The 17,328-nt window shown below is 61.3% G+C and overlaps 1 protein-coding gene across 2 annotated transcripts in view; it reads right to left on the reverse strand.

Annotated features, from left to right (window-relative positions):
- Positions 1 to 1,471: 1,471 nt before the first annotated feature.
- The window catches only part of NOTCH1 (notch receptor 1), a 47,317-nt gene continuing 31,460 nt past the window's right edge, over positions 1,472 to 17,328 (reverse strand). The window contains exons 16-34 of one of the 2 annotated variants that reach the window (XM_074362557.1): positions 17,066 to 17,185; positions 16,555 to 16,707; positions 15,565 to 15,793; positions 14,699 to 14,900; positions 13,932 to 14,085; positions 13,657 to 13,841; positions 13,034 to 13,166; positions 12,558 to 12,815; positions 12,369 to 12,481; positions 11,125 to 11,696; positions 10,368 to 10,796; positions 9,637 to 9,785; positions 8,702 to 8,918; positions 8,476 to 8,563; positions 8,219 to 8,384; positions 7,313 to 7,608; positions 6,179 to 6,326; positions 5,993 to 6,090; positions 1,472 to 4,639 (exon numbers count right to left, since the gene is read on the reverse strand). In XM_074362557.1, coding sequence (XP_074218658.1) covers positions 3,149 to 4,639; positions 5,993 to 6,090; positions 6,179 to 6,326; positions 7,313 to 7,608; positions 8,219 to 8,384; positions 8,476 to 8,563; positions 8,702 to 8,918; positions 9,637 to 9,785; positions 10,368 to 10,796; positions 11,125 to 11,696; positions 12,369 to 12,481; positions 12,558 to 12,815; positions 13,034 to 13,166; positions 13,657 to 13,841; positions 13,932 to 14,085; positions 14,699 to 14,900; positions 15,565 to 15,793; positions 16,555 to 16,707; positions 17,066 to 17,185 — 5,201 coding nt within the window. In that variant the 3' untranslated portion in view covers positions 1,472 to 3,148. Of the gene's footprint in view, positions 4,640 to 5,992; positions 6,091 to 6,178; positions 6,327 to 7,312; positions 7,609 to 8,218; positions 8,385 to 8,475; positions 8,564 to 8,701; positions 8,948 to 9,636; positions 9,786 to 10,367; positions 10,797 to 11,124; positions 11,697 to 12,368; positions 12,482 to 12,557; positions 12,816 to 13,033; positions 13,167 to 13,656; positions 13,842 to 13,931; positions 14,086 to 14,698; positions 14,901 to 15,564; positions 15,794 to 16,554; positions 16,708 to 17,065; positions 17,186 to 17,328 lie in introns of those variants that run through there. The other variant, XR_012506606.1, reaches the window with a different exon arrangement.

Raw genomic sequence — 17,328 nt, forward strand, 5'->3', positions numbered from 1 at the left:
CTTTTGTGTCTGGCTTCTATCACTTAGCATGTTTTTGAGTTTTGGCCACGCTGTAGTAGGTGTCAGGGCTTCATTCCTTTTTATAGCTGAATAATATTCCATCATATGTGTATTTGGTCTGGGTTCTCCAGATAGAGCCAACAAGACGTATCAACATGTAGAGATTCACTCTAAGGAATTGGCTTACATGATGACAGAGGCTAAGTCTCAAGGTCTGTGATCAGCAGCTTGAGACCCAGGAAGAGAAGGCTTCAGTCCAAATCTGAAGAAAGGAAGAGCCAGGTGCTCCAGCTCAAGCGGCCAGGCGGGAGGACGGCCCCGTTGCTCAACCCTTTCGGTCTGTTCGGGTCTCCACCTGGCTGGACGGGCCCACCCGCACGGGGGAGGGCGTCTTCTTTACTCGCCCACAGGCTCCACTGCTCATCTCATCCAGAGGCAGGCTCACACGTGGCTCAAGGGCCCAGCCGCTCGGCATGTAAAACCAGCCATCAGAGGGTGGGTCTGCATTTGGTTCACACATTTGTCAGCTGATGGGCATCTGGGTTGTTCCGACCTCTTGGGTGCTGTGAGCACATGTGTACGTGGACTTGTTTGGGTCTGTTTTCGCTTCTTTTGTGTGTACACCTAGGAGTGTGATTTCAGGGTGCTGAGAGCTCTTCGGGCAGAATTCAGGCTGGGTCCACTCCCTCTGAAAGTGAAAGTTCAGCCATTTGCCATATTCCATTTTCCAGAACTTGTCCCAGGAATGCAGCATCCAAACTTAGTGAGGAAATCTTGGGTTCACAATTGTGCTTGGATATGCCAGGCCCAGGTGGCACTTTGCAGTAGAAGCAGGTCATCAGATTCTCCCTTGGTTGACCTGGTTTGAATCCACTGGCCTGGGGGTGGGGCCAGTGGGAGGGGCGTGGTCAGGCAGAGAAGGGGTGGGGCCAGGTGGAGGTAGAGGCCCAGGCAGGAGGGAGACAGGGAGGCCCATGTGGGTGCCTGATGGCCCTACGCAGGACTCCCCAGGGAAGGGTGTTGCTCAGCCAGCACCCCCTGTGGTCACAGAACCTCCCCTACTCTGTCACCCCCATGGTGCCCCTGCTGAGATGTTTCTGCAGCTCCCTTTGCTCGCATGCTAGGGTCTGGCTTACTCCAGGCCCTCCTTGTGCCCCTCTTGCCTACAGCAGCCTCCCTGCCAAAGTCCCCAGGCTGGGGATGTGGTGCCTTCACCCTCTGAGGCACTGATGGATGGGAAAGCCTGGAGCCTGGTGTCAGGGTGGCTGAGTCTCCCAAGACAGGGCTGCACATGCCCTGTTCACAGCTGCGTCTCTGCCTCCCCGCATGGAGGCTGGCCCAGGCAGACAGGGCCACTGTACAACCTCTGAGACAGTGACCCCGGCACTCACGGGCCAGGGACTCCGCGTGACTGCACAGCAGAACGGCGTGCCCTCCCTCTCTCAGGAAGCAAGCCAGCACCTCAGCCAAGTTTAGCAAAACCTGGATGACCATTTTTATTGCAAATCAGTTAACAAAAAAGATGAAAAAAAATACATCATTTACATCACCTACCCTCTTGCATGTAGATAATGTTTTTGAAAAGTTTCCTTTTTATGTAAACTACACTCTATTTTATAAAACACAATAGGAAGCAACATCTTAGGCAGTGTCTGGTCATGCCCACTAGGGATGGCAAACGCCCCTGGTGAGGCCAGAGAAGCTGCCCTGAGGAGGTGGTGCTGCCCGACGGAGCGGGAGAGGGTGGGGCGGCAGACCCTTCCCTGGGTTTGCTCATAGGATCTACGGGTCCAGCAGACACAGGTCTCGAGGACTGGGTTCCGTCCGACATTCCTTATTAGCGTGTCCCGACAGATTTGCTTTCATTCAGATTTCTTAAACAAAATCCCCTTTAAAAATGTATTTACAGACGTTTATTCCGCCACAGGCTTACACTTGATACTATATCAAGAATCTGCTCCTCCTCCAGGCACACACCCCCCTAAACCAGGAGGGGTGGCCCACAAGCAGGCTCCTAGCGCCCCCAGCACCCCACCGAGCTGGGGGACGAGGGCTCTGTGCACGGAGGCTGGACCCAGCCATGTTTCTCCAAGTCTCCTATAAAACCAGGGCCCATTAGCGGCTGGGCCCCAGGAGTGCCTGTCCATCTTCTGCTGAACCTGGAAGATGCAGTTCAGGTTGTGAGGCCTCCAATGGGGCGGCCCAGGCAGTGTCTTTCCCCAGAAGAGAGTGGGCCTCCCCACCACAGTGTCCAAAGGTGGGTACCACACGGCCACATCTCCAACTTCTCACTCTACAGCATGCTTCAGAATCAGCGGGGGCAGGGTAGGGGGCGGGCAGAGGAGCCTCCAGAAGGAACAAGAACTCACAAGCTCAATGAACAACTACATAATACTGAACCCAAAACAAAGATTCATGATTGGTACCATGAAATGTACCCTTGGTATACACCAAGGCCACATTTTTAAAAGCATGTTTTTAAAAGTCACTTAAAGGAACACCAAAACGCATAAACCACATCATTTTACATTCCTATTTTAGACGCAAATTAACCCACGTGCCAAAGGTGTCAAAGTTTTGCTTCGTTGTCTCTAGATGCATCTTCCCATAAAATGCAGGTGGTGCTGGGAGGAGCGGGGGGGCCGGGAGGGTCCGGGTTTGGGGGTTGGGGGGCACGTCTGGGGAGATCACAACAGGCCAGGCACCCCAGCAACTTTTTGAAAACTGGTTCAAACCTCCCTTCTTCAACCTCATTTCTTTTTGGATTAAAAAAAAAGGAAATCAATAAATAAATGGCATGTATAAATCATGAATCTTTGTTTATATTTTACAAATACCTAGGATTCTGTATCCTAAGTAGGAAAAATCACGACTGAGAACTAGTTTATTTTCTTGGAGCAGATAAAAGTCTACCTGCTGCCATACAAAACAGTACATATAAATAAAAAGGCAGTGTTTCAGTGTAAAATAAAAGTACATAAATAAATACTAAAAAAAAAAAATTAAAAATCCTTGTTCTCTTATTTTGTATAAAAACACGTTTCTTGAAAAAAACCTCCTTTGGTCGGCCGCAGCATCCACGGAGCGCACGCAATCGCCCCAGCAGGGCTTGGGAAAGGAAGCAGGGTCCCTCTGGGCGGCCGAATGTTTACTTGAACGCCTCCGGAATGTGGGTGACCTGGGACTGCATGCTGGTGGGCGGGCTGGAGATGCCCTCGGACCAATCGGAGATGTTGGAATGTGGCGATGAGCTGGACCACTGGTCAGGGGACTCTGGGGACGGGGTGAGGAAGGGGTGCTCAGGCACCTGCAGCTGGTGGCTGGGCGTGTTGTCCACCGGCGAGGAGGAGTAGCTGTGCTGCGAGGGCGGCGTGAGGAACTGGGCAGTGGTCATGGGCGGGGCCAGCGCGGACGGCAGTGATGTGGGCAGGACCTGGCCATCCTGTGGCAGGACGGTGTGCACCGCCAGGCTGCTGGGGCCTAGGGGCTGCACATCTGCCTGGCTCAGCTCCCCACCAAGGAAGCTCCGGCCCAAGTGGCTGCCAGCAGCCGAGCTCACGCCGAGGAGCGGCTGCGGTGGCTGCGGCTGCAGGCTCTGTGGCTGCTGGAGGCTGGCCGCTGGCAGGCTCTGCTGAGGCTGCAGGCTCTGCTGTGGCATCTGTAGGTTCTGCTGCTGTGTCTGCACCAGGGGGGGCTGGGTGGCCAGCCGCGTGTTGGGCAGGGCCTGGTAGCCCATCATCTGGGACAGGGCGCTGGCGGACAGGCCGCTGTGCAGCGGGCCCATCATGCCGTGCTGGAGGGCGGGGGCCTGTGTGCTCAGGGTGCCGGGTGCCACACTCCCTCGCAACGGGTTGTACTGGCTTGGCACCAGGCCGTTCTGCAGCCGCGACAGCCACTCGCACTGGCTGTTCAAGCCTGTGGCCCCACTCACGGTGAAATTCACAGCTGCGCCGCCGCTGCCCAGGACTGTGCTGGTGCTGGAGGCCACAGGCAGGTGGGAGAGGCGTGGGGGTCCCGCCTCGAAGGCCAGCCGGCCGCCCCCGCTCAGTGCCGCCGCCTCGGGCTTGGCTGCCACACTCAGGTGGCTGACGCCTAGGTGGGTGTCAGGCATGCCGGGCAGGTGGCTGAGGGGCATGGATGGAGACTGCTGGAAAGGGGAGGGCAGGAGGGGTGGGGAAGCCACGTCCGACAGGTAGCCATGGGGCGACTCCAGGGAGTCCACGGGCGACAGCACGCTGGAGCTGTCCAGCAGGCAGCCCTTGCCGTCCTGGGACTTCTTCCTCCGCGCCTTGAGGTCCTTGGCCTCCTTGCCGCCGCAGGCCAGGCCCTTGGTGCTGGGCTTGCGGGCCTTCTTGCCCTGCACTGTCGGCTTGAGGTTGCCCAGGTAGCCATTGGGTGAGCAGAGCGGGGGAGACAGGGTGGGCGCGCCACCCAGGGCGGCGCCGTGCAGCTGGGGACTGCGCACCAGGCTGTACTCATCCAGCAGCCGCACGATGTCGTGGTGCATGCGCTCCTGCGCGATGTCGCGAGGCAGGCGGTCCATGTGGTCTGTGATATCCCGGTTGGCGAAATGGTCTAGCAACACCTTGGCGGTCTCGTAGCTGCCCTCCCGCGCGGCCAGGAACAATGGCGTCTCCTCCTGGGGGAATGGACAGGGAGCAGGTGAGCGGGTCACCCTCATCATGGTCACCCCACCCAAGACCACTGCCCAGTTCCTGACGCTGCCCTCGCAGCACAGCTACTCCTCCTCGCCCGTGGACACCACGCCCAGCCACCAGCTGCAGGTGCCTGAGCACCCCTTCCTCACCCCGTTCCTGGAGTCCCCTGACCAGTGGTCCATCAATGCCCTGTCACTAGAGGAACCAGCAGTTTGACCCCCACCTCCCTGCTGTGGACCCTCTCCAGTGTTCTACCTGGACTGTTAAGTCTTAAAAAAAAAAAAGCCTTAAACACCTTAACTACATCTTCTAAGACCCACCCAGAGATGGTCTGTGGGATCCTATATTCTTAATCAGTAAGGCTTTGCCCTGTAGGGTCGCAGACTCCACTGGAAAGTTAAGCCGTGGCCCCTCTTCCCTCCCTCCAAAATGGCGCAGATGCAAGTATGGCCGCAATTTCAGGGACGTGGGGGTCTGAGCAACTATGGACACCGGATGGTCCCTGAGGGACACTGACATCTGAGCTCCTTCCCTGGGTCTCAGTTTCCTCATCTGCATAGCAGACATGCCTCGTATCCCTGCCAGGCTGCTGTGTGGAGGGTGAGACCTGATGGTGTCTGCCTGGTACACACAAGGCCGTGGCAACGGCTGCTGCCATACCATGACAGTCCCTTTGGCCAGACCCTCTGTCTCTGAGGCTTAGCCTCTCCAGGAGGAGGTGGGATCATGCCTCAGCCCCACTGGGCACTCAGTGTTCCCTCACCCAGGTGAGAGGGAGACCCGTTTGAAATGCAGCCATAGGCCAGTGAAGTGTGGGGTGGGGCTTGGCACACAGAGGAATCCAAGGTAGGTTCAGGAGATGCGGGGTCAGACTGGGGTTGGGAAGAGCTTCCTTAGCCTCAGGGACAGATCATGGCGACGCTGAGCAAGACAAGAGGCTAGTCCATGTGTAGCAAGGCGGCCCTTGCATTTCCAACTGAGGACCTCAGAATGCAGAGCCCCCCACCCCCACCAGCCTCAGCTCAATTTGCACCACCTGGGTCACCCCCCACCCTGCCGGGTGACAGCCAGGAACAGAGGATGAGGTCCAGGTCACAGTGACACAGGACAGCTGCAGCCACCCATCCACTGCTGGGACCCATGCCCCGCACTTGGGAGGGGACCTGTAGATACGAAATGAAGGGGAGAGAGCCCCGACACAAGGCACCCTGCTGAGGAGTCTGCGTCTAAGTGCCCAGAGGTTCTCCTGGAGCTGAAGTCATCGGCTTGGGGGCGTCCCACGATCAGGAAGGGCGCTAGGGGAAGTGACTTGCCAGCCAGCGCCCCCCACCCACCTTGTTGTTCTGCATGTCTTTGTTGGCCCCGTTCTTCAGGAGCACAACCGCAGCCTCCACGTTGTTCACGGCGGCGGCCCAGTGCAGGGCGGACTTGCCTGTGTTGGAGACGCAGAGTGGGTTGGGAAGAGCAGGTGGCCGCGGGCGCCCACACCCCACCCCGTGGCCAGGGCCCAGCCGGCTCACCCAGGTCGTCCACAGCGTTGACGTCGGCATGGGAGTTGATGAGGTCCTCCAGCATGCCCTCGACAGCCAGGCGGGCGGCCAGGATGAGCGGAGTCGTGCCGTCGTGCATGCGGGCATCCAGGTCGGTGGCTCGGTTCCGGATAAGGATCTAGAAGACAGGGAAGGTCTCAGCCTTAGCAGATGTGAGCCTGAGGCCCCCGCTGGGAACATGTTCTTAGGAATCAATCCTGGACTTGGAAGCAGCCCGTCCGGAGGTCTGAATGGCCCCAGCAAGGCTGGACAGTGGGGAGTGGGCGCACAGGGAGGGAAGAACTCCACTGGGGGCCAAGCTGAGTGCAGGACTGGACTTAACTCCTGCAAAGCACCCATGGGAACTTAGGTACCCCTGTGTCAGAAAGGCCACCAGTGCCACCATGGCCAGGGCCTGCCTCCAGGAGCTTGTTAGACTGTTCTCAATTTCTTATTTCCCCAGGAATAGGGGGCATTCAGGTGGGTGTAGCTCAGTGGCAGAGCATGTGTTTTGCATGCATGAGGTCCTAGGTTCAATCCCCAGCACCTCCATTTAAAAAGAACAAAAAATTTCTTATTTTCATAGAAGGACATGTTAAGAATTAATAAATCCCTATAAAACTCCCCTATTTGTGCCCCATTTACCTGCCCGTCTGTGCAGAGCAGTGCTGCCCAGAGCCTGGGGGTTTGTGGCAGGGGGACTGGCTGGCAGCTTTCAAAAGGAGCCTCTGCCAAGGACAGTCCCCAGAGACCCAGGCATCCAAGTCCCTAATCCCCCCTTGTCCTGGGATCCTCGGCAAGGCCAGAGCCCCAGGTTTGCAGGCTGCAAGTAGCAGCCTACATCCCTTTGCCCCAACGCCAGAGGCAACGCCTGCAGCCAAAGCAGAGTGGGGAACAAGGCTGTGAGGGGCAGACGCAGAGGGACATCGGGGTCCTGTCTTGGGTGAGGCGGGGAGGCCCTGCCCCCTGCAGGTCCCCCTGGCCTCCTGCTGGACTGCCTGGCTTCCCTGTGAGGAAGACGCGTGGGGTTTGATGACCTTCCTGGCCTCGTGCCTCCTTCCAAGTGCAGAGGAAGGACACCAGCTGCCCCTGCTCAGGAGGAGGGGAGGTGGGTGGGCTGCCCACCTGAAAGACGCCCTGGGCGTCAGCAGACACAGCTGCGTGCAGTGGGGTGCGTCCCATGTTGTCCTGGATGTTGGCGTCAGCGCTCGCCTCTAGCAGGCGCTTGGCCGCGTCGGAGCGCGAGTAGCGGGCAGCCAGGTGCAGGGCGGTCTCACCGGTGCGGTCCGTCTGGTTGTGCAGGCTGGCACCCTGGTAGATGAAGTCGGAGATGACCGCCGGTGCGTCCTCCTCCTCTTCGCTGTTGCCTGTCTCCAGGCCCCCTCCACTGCAGGAGGCGATCATGAGGGGTGTGAAGCCATCTGCAGGGAGGCCGGGACAAGGGCGGGGGCTTGGTCAGAAAGGCCAGCCCTCAGCAGCTGCTCTGGGCAGTAACAATGGCCCTCGGTTGGTGGGCAGCCCTGTGGACATGTGGCCCATGGTGGCCCTGCACACAAGGCCATGCTGCCTGGGGCCAACGGAATCAATCCAAGCTTCCCAGTCAAGTCCAGTGGCCAGCCTGCAGGTGGGCAACAGGGACCCCGAGGCTCTGCTTTCTGACCTGTTCAAGATCTTCACCAACAACACGTCCAGGCGAAAGACGAAGTGAGAGATGGGTGGTTAGAAAACCAACAGTTTGAGTGTCTTAAAAGGAGTGTTTTGGGAGGAGAAATCAACTTGGAGGGCAGAGTGAGCTTAGACAGGCACCCCGAGGAGGGAGCCAGTGAACAGGCAGCGAGACTCCTGGGACTTCCCATCCCGCTGAGACCTTGGAGCACGCTGCCCCTCCTGGCTAAGCTTCCAGGTACCGACTGCGAGCGCTCAGGGGCGGGAGACAGGTGGATCATGAGGTCAGGGAAGCGCAGGCTGCCTGAGGAGACTGACCCGGCCGGGGAGCCCCTGGGGGCAGAGTAGGGGTCCGGCCGCACCTACCCGGCCCGCGGACGTTGACATCCATGCAGTCGGCATCAGCCTCGCCCTGGGGTGGCGTGGGGGCCATGGCGGACACGCGCAGGTCGGCTGCGTCCAGGTGCTGCTGGGTCCACTGCCGGTGGTCTGTCTGGTCGTCCAGGTCGGGAAGAACCACCGGCTCCTCGAACTAAGGAAGGGGGTCAAGCAGAGAAGCATGTCCTGCCGGGCCCAGGCAGGGTGGGCAGGGGACTGGGGAAGTGCTGGGGCCCCCGACTCACCCGGAACTTCTTGGTCTCCAGGTCCTCGTCGCCCCACTCGTTCTGGTTGTCATCCATGAGGGCGCCGTCCGAGGCGTTCTTCAGCGGCCTGGGGGCGGAGGGTCAGGGAAGCAGGACTGAGCAGGGCTCCCCAGAAAACCCCCGAGACCGTGGCTCAGGCAGCTTGCCGGGGAGACCGGGGTCTGCAGGGTAGCCCGCCTCCCGCAAGCCCACAGCGTCCACTAACTTGAGGCCCACGGAGTCCTCGCCGAGGGGCTCCCGCCGCTTCTTCTTGCTGGCCTCCGACACCTTGAAGCCCTCGGGGAACCAGAGCTGGCCATGCTGCCGCCGGCGCTTCCGGGACAGCAGCACCCCACAGCCCACGAAGAAGAGCAGCACGAAGGCGACCACGGCCACGTACATGAAGTGCAGCGGCGGGGGCGGGGGTGGCTCCACCGTCTCACCTGCGGGCACAGGGGCCGCAGGCAGGCGCCTGGACATCAGGCAGCGCTACAAGGCAGGCTGGCGGCCGGGGGGCAGCGCGCTGGCTCCACGGCCAGTGCCTCCTCGCCTGCTCTCCTCCATCCCGCCCCCCAAAATAAGGTCATTTTCTACGCGATTAATCAGAATTGCAAACTATCGCTAAATTCTCTCCTGCACCAGCGGGCTATCTGGAGCCGGCTTTCACTTTTTTCTCCTTTAAGGGAGGAGGATTAGTCGACTTCAAATCACTGCACTCGCATTGAGCTGTTAAGACAAAGGATTTAGGGGGATTTTCGAGATACAAACTTCAACACTTCACATGACACCGATCAATTCTTCTCCCTCTCTTTTTTTTTTTTTTTTTTAAAAAGCTGTAATGATTTTGAAATAATACCCAACAAAGAAAAATCAGGAGAAGGGGTGGGGAGGGAAAAGGCCCCCACTTCCCGGCGGGTTCCCCTGGGCCAGCCTTGCAGACAGCTGTCACTATGGGTAGGGGGAGCATGCCAGGCAGAAAATGCCAGAAACGCGCTTCCCAAACTCTGGATGGCATGACACGCCTGTGGGTGGCAAACAGCACACAGGGCATCTTGGGGTGGGGGTCACTGGGAGACTCAGCCCCTCCCAGGCGGATTCCTCCAAACACAAGCAAACAGCGCCCGAGGGCGTGTGGCGGGCCGAGCGGGGCGGGCTACTCACTCTGCACTGCCTCGATCTTGTAGGGGATGTTGAGGCTGCCCAGTGAGGCGAGCGCGCCCAGGAAGGCAGCCACGTCCGTGGCGCTCTGGAAGCACTGCGAGGACGACTGGACACACTGCCGGTTGTCGATCTCCAGGTAGACGATGGACCTGGGGGACACGGCAGGGTCAGGGGGCTCAGAACCCAGCCTCCTCCCTGCGCCCGCCCAGCGAGCTGCCTTGGAGGAGCAGTCCTGCCCCCATGGCATCACCCCAGTGAGTTGCGGGAGAGATGCTCCCAGGACCTGAGGGGTGGAAGGGAGCTGGGTCTAGACTGGAAACAACCCAGGAGGTGGACAGGGCCCCTGCCGCCCACCACGTCCAGCACCAGCACTAGCTGGGCCCACTCAGGTGCTCATCACGGACACCCCTCAAAGTGCTCTCCCACCCTGGCCCTGTGCGTCCCTTGAACATCCCTCTTCCTCATCTCAGAAAGACAGATCTCAAGGCCCGATCCTCCTCCAAGAGCTGACGCCAGGCCCCAGGGCATGGGCTGTGGAATCAAGAGCCCTCGGTGGGAATGCTGTCTCTGCCCCTTGTCCATCACAGGACCCGGAAGTCCTGGGTCCTTTTGGAACCTCGGTCTCCTTCACCATCGAGTGGAGAGTGTACCTCCTCCTTCGGGGGCAGCCCTGAGGGTCGGGGAGGCCTTGGCCGGGGCTGGGGCGGGGAGACGCGCTGGAGCTCACTCACCCTCGGATGTCCATGGGATCCAGCTCCCTGCGCCGGCGCCCGCCCTCGCCCCCCGGGAGCAGCGTGGCCTTCATGTGGCCGAGCAGAGTGCCGGGCACAGCCCCGCCATCCACAGAGCGCTTGATGGGGTGCTTGTGCAGCTCCTCCTCGCGGCCGTAGTAGGGGAAGATCATCTGCTGCCCGCTGGCGTCGCGCTTGAAGACCACGTTCGTGTGTAGCAGGCGGCTGAGCTCGCGCAGGAAGTGCAGGGAGTGGTTGCGCAGCTGCTCGGGCGGCATGAGCACCACCAGCACCAGCGTGCCGGCCGCCAGCCGCTCGGGCACGTGCTCCGCGCAGTCCAGCCCGTCCCACTCGCACTCGGCGCTGTTGCAGCCCTGGTCGCAGTGCCCGTCGCTGAAGTGGTCCTTGCAGTACTGGTCGTACAGGGGGCTGCGGGCACAGGGCACGCTCAGGACTCCTTCTGCGCCTGGAGCCCCGGAGCCACAACCTGCCCACCTCCATCCTGCTGCCCTCCCCGGGCCACATTCAGGGAATTGTGCCTGCCCTGTCCACCGGGAGACCCTTGGCCAGCCTCTGGCCGCACGCCATTCTGCACGGGAGCTCAGGGTCCTCCCTCCGCCTCTGCCCACTCTCTCGACCCCCTCTCCCCGCCCCGTGAGTGGTGAGTGGTGAGTGGTGGCTCCCTCCTCTCCCTGCCCCATGAGTGGTGGCTCCCTCCTCCCGTGCCGCGAGGAGCAGCCATCCCTGCTGGCCTTACTTGCACTGGCCTTCCGCACGCTGGCAGTCGAAGCCGTCGAAGAGGCAGCCGGCCGAGTTGCACTGCTTGTCACAGTGGCCGTTGCTGAAGTACTTCCAGCACTGCAGCGACTGAGAGCAGTTCTGCCAGGGGTCGTTGAAGTTGAGCGAGCAGTCACCGCCGTCCCAGCCGCAGGCGTGGTTGTTGCACTGGAGGCTGCACACCTTGTTGCCGGCCTCCTCGCGGCACCCGGGGAGCTCACAGGCCTCCTCGACCTGCGGCGGGGCGATGTCGAGGCCCACGCCGCCCCCGAAGCTGTAGTCCAGGATGTGGCACAGGAGCCCATTGAACTTGGCGGGGCACAGGCAGCGATAGAAGGGGCTCTCGGGCGTGGGCTCGCAGCTGCCCTGGTTGTAGCAGGGGTTGCCGCCCACGCAGGGGCTGCTGGCCGGGAACTGGCACTCGGGGCCGGTGAAGGGGCCCAGGCACAGGCAGGTGGGGCTGCGCAGGCCTGAGATGCAGGTGCCGCCGTTCAGGCATCGCAGGTTCCCGCAGCTGCCAGCGTCATTCTCACACGTGGCACCTTCGAAGCCCTGCCGGGGGAAAGGACGCGGGCAGGGGGTATCAGGGTGGGCTGGGACGCACCCAGGCCTGGCTGAGCCACGCATCCGCCCACCCAGAAGAAGGGCTGGCAGTCTTTCCCCAGGGAGCACGACTCCTTGAAAGAAAGCCTTTCAACAAAAAACGTGCAGGGGTTGCCCTGGGTCGGGAGGGAGGAAGGGAAGGAGCACAGGCGGAGCAAGGGGTACATTTTAGGCACTAAAACCTCCACGTGGCGCTGCTCTGGTGGAGGTGTGACACCGGGCCTGCATCAGAGCCCACAGGAGGCCGGACGCCAGGAGCGGACTTAGCGATGCATCAACGCTGGGACTGTGACAGTGTACCATCCAACGACAAGATGCTAGTAATGGGAGAACCTGGGTGTGGTGGGAAGGGTGCGTGGGGACTCTCCCGCACCACTTTTCTATAACCCTGAAGCTACTATGAAAGTAGTTTATTGACACAAAACACATGATCTAGAAGAGAACGAGGAGGACGGAGTCAGACACTCAAGCCAGCCTCTGCCCTCTGGTAGGGGGACAAGCCCAGGCTCAGGGCCCTCCACCCCAAGATGCACTGAGTGAGGACGTTCTCCTGTCACCTTCAGACCAGGGAGCCCTTGGCCGCACAGGGCCTTCCCCACCGCCTGCCCTGGCAGCACCTACCGCGGGGCACTTGCAGACGAACCCACGGGCGGTGTTGGAGGCCACGGCACAGGTGCCCCCGTTTCTGCAGGGCCTGTCCTTGCAGCCATTGATGACCGACTCGCAGCGGCGCCCTGGGGATGAGAGCGGGCGTGAGGGGCTGGCCCTCCACCCCCGGCCCCCACCCCCGGCCCCGGCCAGGGTACTCACCGGTGTGGCCGGCACGACACTCGCAGTGGAAGTCGTTGATGCGCTGCACGCAGTTCTGGGTGCCGCGGGTGTCACAGGGGTTGGACAGACACTCGTTGACATCGCCCTCGCAGCGCTCACCCACGAAGCCGGGCGGGCAGGTGCAGCTGTAGCCGCCCACCTGGTCCACGCAGGTGCCGTTGTTAAAGCACTTGGGGCCCCGGGAGATGGGGTCGATGGGGGGGCTGCAGTCGTCCACGTTGATCTCGCAGTGCACGCCTGCAGGCGCCCGGCACCATCAGACCCTGTGCTGGCTGCTCACCAGCCCCACTCCTCCCAAGCGTGCCCCATCGGTCAGGGGTCAGGACTGGGACCACAGATGCCCAGAAGGATGCTGGCGGCCAATCCGGCAGGCTCCCTCTCTCAGCCCCTTCCTGGTCAGCCCTGTGCCTGCCCGAGTTCCCCGACGCCTGGCCCTGGGGTGTGGCAGCGCCTACCCTGTGTGCCTCGGGGGCAGGAGCACTTGTAGGTGTTGGTGAGGTCGATGCAGGTACCCCCATTCTGGCACGGCTGGGACAGGCACTCATTGATCTCCTCGGAGCAGTTCACCCCATGGTAGCCAGCCACGCACTGCAGGGGACCGCAAGGGGCAGGGCCTGTGGTCAGTGGACAGCTAGGGTGCAGCCCCCCCTACCCCCTGTGCAGGCTGACAGGGCCATGTGAGCTGCCCTCTTGTCTAGCAAAGCCATGGGTTCCTCACATCTGGTGGACCCAGATGGAGACCCCAGGAAGGGCCCCAGTAGGCTGTGGTTCACAGCCTAAGTTGGGGGTTAGGCCCCGTTCCCTAGGATAGAGGAGGGCCCCATGGCAAACCTGGGGGAGAGAAAACCCTGTCCCAATTCTCAGCATATTCTTTCTCTTCCAGATGCCCCCACAGGACGACTCCTCCAGGCAGCCTTTCCTGACTACCCCAGCCCTCCCTTAGTGGGACTGAAAGGGATACACATCTATTGGGCTTACCTTTCCCTGCTGCGCTGGCTCTCAGCCCAGGGCCTGGCCCTCGGTGACACCCCCTCCCCAGACCCAGACATGCACACCCTCATGAAGGCCAGGTCCCCACCTCGCAGGAGTAGCCGCCAGGGTAGTCGGTGCAGGTGGCCCCATTCTGGCAGGGGCTGGGTGAGCACTCGTCCACCTGGTCCTCGCAGTAGCTGCCTGTGTAGCCGGCCTGGCAGTGGCAGTGGTGTGTGTTGCCCGCATTCATGCAGAGCCCCCCGTTCCGGCACAGGTGTGTGACATTGATGCCTGTAGGGCACACAGCAGGGAGTGTAAGGCTGGGGCTCCCGTCCTGGGGGCACCGGGAAGCCTGGGCCAGGGCGGGACACAGCCAGTTACCTTGCTGCCATGCAGCCACCTCGCAGGAGACGTTGGGCACGTCGCAGTAGAGGCCGGTCCAGCCGCTGTGGCACTCGCAGCGGTACAGGGTGTTGGTCTGCCAGCACTTGCCGCCGTTCTTGCAGGGCGAGGAGTCACACCAGCGCACGAGGTTCTGGGGAAGGCAGCGCTCAGCCTCGCTCCGGCAGCCCCACCCAGGCCAGCTCCCACAGGGCCGCCCACCCGGCAGAGGACCTCCGCCCAGGGTGCCTCGTGACCCCCTCCCACGAAAATGGAAACTGAGGCCCCTGGGCCCCCCTGCTAGGGAGCAGCCTGGGGTGGAGCGGAGGTCTCTCTCTTGCTCTGGGCCCTCAGTGAATCCGGACCACTAGCTGCCTTTCATTCAAGGAAAAGTTTTTCTTCAGAAGCAAACAACTTTGTCAGAACTCTTCTGTTACCAGTGTCTTATGTGAAAACCTTAAACGAAGGTAAATCTCCAGTACTTTTTTACGTACCTTCCATAAAGACACCAGCTTTTAGTTGTCTTCCCCCAGGTCACCTAGTCCTGGTTCTCCATAAAGCTTTGCTGCCTGACCTGGAAGGCCCCTGTTCACCGCTTCTTGGCAGCAGGGCCCAGGGCTGGGCACCAGGCTGGCAGCCCAAATCCCCAGGAGCCACCGGACTGAGGCCATCCCCGCCCCCTGAGCCTGGTGTGCTCTCCCGTGACCCGGGGCGGGGAGGGCAGCTGGAGCCGATGTGGGCAGGCCCGGCCACGTGGCCCCCCTCACCTGGCAGTTGAGGCCTGTGTAGCCCTGCGGGCAGGTGCACTTGTAGGTGCCGTAGCTGTCCTGGCAGGTGCCACCGTGCAGGCAGGGCCGAGAGTCACACTCGTTGACGTCGTGCTGGCAGTAGCTGCCTGTGAAGCCAGGTGGACACAGGCAGGTGAAGGAGTTGATGCCGTCCACACAGGTACCGCCGTTGAAGCAGGAGCTGGAGGAGGGTAGGCAGCAGTGGGGAGGTGAGCAGGGTGCCCAAGCAGGTGCCTCCGTGCTGGCCTCTCCCTCTTGACGCAGCGTGGCTAGGGGGCCTGAGTGCCAGGACAGGCCAGGAGCAGCCTGGCTGACCTCAGGAGGCCGACAGGAGTCCCAGGAGGTCCCCAACGCAGGGCCAGGGACCTCAGGCTCTCTCATATCATGTCATACCCTCTCCTCAGCCTTCTTTATAATTCACGTTGAGAGGGGCTTTATAACACATTAAGGTAAAGAGTGGTTAAGATAAAAAATGAGAGAGAAACCAGAACTGCAGAGACAATGTAGGAGATAATTATGTAAAAAGAGACAAGAATGACATTCATACTGAGCTTCCTGGCAGCCAAGGCAAAAAGGGAAACAAGATGGGCTACAAGGTCCTTGGTCCAGTTCCTCAGGATAAACTACCAGGGTTACTGCTTCCAAGTCACACTGGTCAGTGGACAATGGCCCTTCCAGGAGGAACATGGCAACACAACAAACAACGTCTAACTCAACTAGACTGGGCGGACACCTGCTCGGGGGCACCGGTTGCTGGACGCTGTGCATCCCACCTGCCCCCAGCCCTCCCTTGGAGCAGGACCGCCCTGCGCGGCACCTGTGCTGATGGCCGCAGCCCCACGCACCTCTCCGTGCAGTCAGGCGTGTTGTTCTCGCAGTGGATCCCGCTGAAGCCAGCGGGGCAGGTGCAGGTGTAGCTGTCCACGCAGTCAGTGCAGTTGGCACCGTTGCGGCAGGGGTTGCTGGCGCACTCGTTGACATCCTCCTCGCAGAAGGCACCCCGAAAGCCAGGCAGGCAGTCGCAGAAGGCTGTGTTGATGCCGTCTGTGCAGGAGCCCCCGTTGTGGCACGGGTCTGGAGGGGACAGGAGGACAGGTCTGAGGGGTGGGCACCACCCCCACTGCCTAGGTGACCAACAGTGGGAGGGCTCCTGGCACTGCCCCCACGGCCACAGAGGGGTCTGGCCGGAAGCCCTTGACCTGGAAGGCTGCACGGCGCCCCTTCTCCCGTACTTGGGGTCTATACACCCCATATGCTCCCAGTCCCCAGGCCACAAGAGCTGGAGGACACACAGGCTTAATGAGGAGACAAATCATGGTTGGGGTCGCAGTCTTTCCTGCTCGTCAGTGACGCCAGACAAGATACTTGGCTTCTCTGGACCCCAGAGGTCTGTGAACCAGGCTCAGGGGTGGTCGGGACAAGGACTAGCAAGCGCCATGCTGAACAGGGGCCGGGCATGGCAGCGCGCGAGGAGTCCTGGAATCTGGCTGGGAGATGCTGGGACGCGCTTGAAGCCCTTCAGTCTGGCTCGAGAGCCTCAGAGGCCGCCTGGAACCACCCAGCTCAGTCCATGCAAGGCCCACAGTGACGCTCGGTCCCCAGCACTCCCTCCTGGGGGGCCCAGCTGGACCGAGGGGGCCAGGCCTGTCTGGAGAGATGCCGGACACTGCCTGGGCCAACCCCGCCCCAGGTGCTCCATGTCCACCCTCCTGTCCAACACCGACGAGCTTCCTGCCCTGAGCCCGCCTGGGGAGACAGGTCTGGGGGTCTTGGAGTGGGCCGGGTGGGCAGGGCGGGCAGGGCAGCCTGGCGGTCCCGCCGCCCCGGCCACTCACTGGGCCGGCAGTCGTCAATGTCCGCCTCGCAGTTGCGCCCGGTGTAGCCGGCCCGGCAGTGGCAGCGGTAGCCGCCATTGGTGTTCTGGCAGGAGGCGCCGCCGCGGCAAGGGCTCTTCACACACTCGTTGATGTCGACCTCGCAGGTCTGCCCTGCAGGCGGAGCGGGGGCAGTCAGATTAGCCCCGCGCCCCACAGGCCTCTCCCCTGCCCCCGAGAAGCCGGGCCTCCGCAGCTGGAGGACGGTCCTCTGGGGACATCCCGAGAAGGAAGGGCCCTCCGACTTGGTGTCCCCCAATTTGGGGCCAAGCAAGATTTCGATGCTCAAGTCTGGAAGGGCTCAGCAAGGTCAGTTCCTTCTCCTGCAGCCCCCTGGCTCATCTCCAAAAAGAGAGGGCTTGCTAACTCTCGCTCCGGAGATGCCTGTGTGCCCTGGACCTCCCATCCTCCCTGTCCCAGCGCCTCTTGGGACTCGGCCCGAGCCAGGGCCGCAGGGAGCAGACCGGCTCACCCTGCCAGCCTGTGGGGCAGATGCAGGAAAAGCTCTCGTAGTCTTCAGACTCCCTGCACTCGCCGCCGTTCCTGCAGGGCGCAGGGGCACACGGAGCCAGCACCACCTCACACGTGGCTCCTGAGGGGAGGAGGAACAGGAGGTGAGCCCCAGCCCAGAGGGTCAAAGCTCTGTGGCAGAGGCCACGTGGCCACGGCCTGCCGGTCGTTCCACCATCAGAACACATCTGGGTGGCTCCGCAGGAGGGCATATGGCGCCGCTCT

This window comes from Camelus bactrianus, chromosome 4 (genome assembly GCF_048773025.1).
Source record: "Camelus bactrianus isolate YW-2024 breed Bactrian camel chromosome 4, ASM4877302v1, whole genome shotgun sequence".
Classification (NCBI taxonomy): Eukaryota; Metazoa; Chordata; class Mammalia; order Artiodactyla; family Camelidae; genus Camelus; species Camelus bactrianus.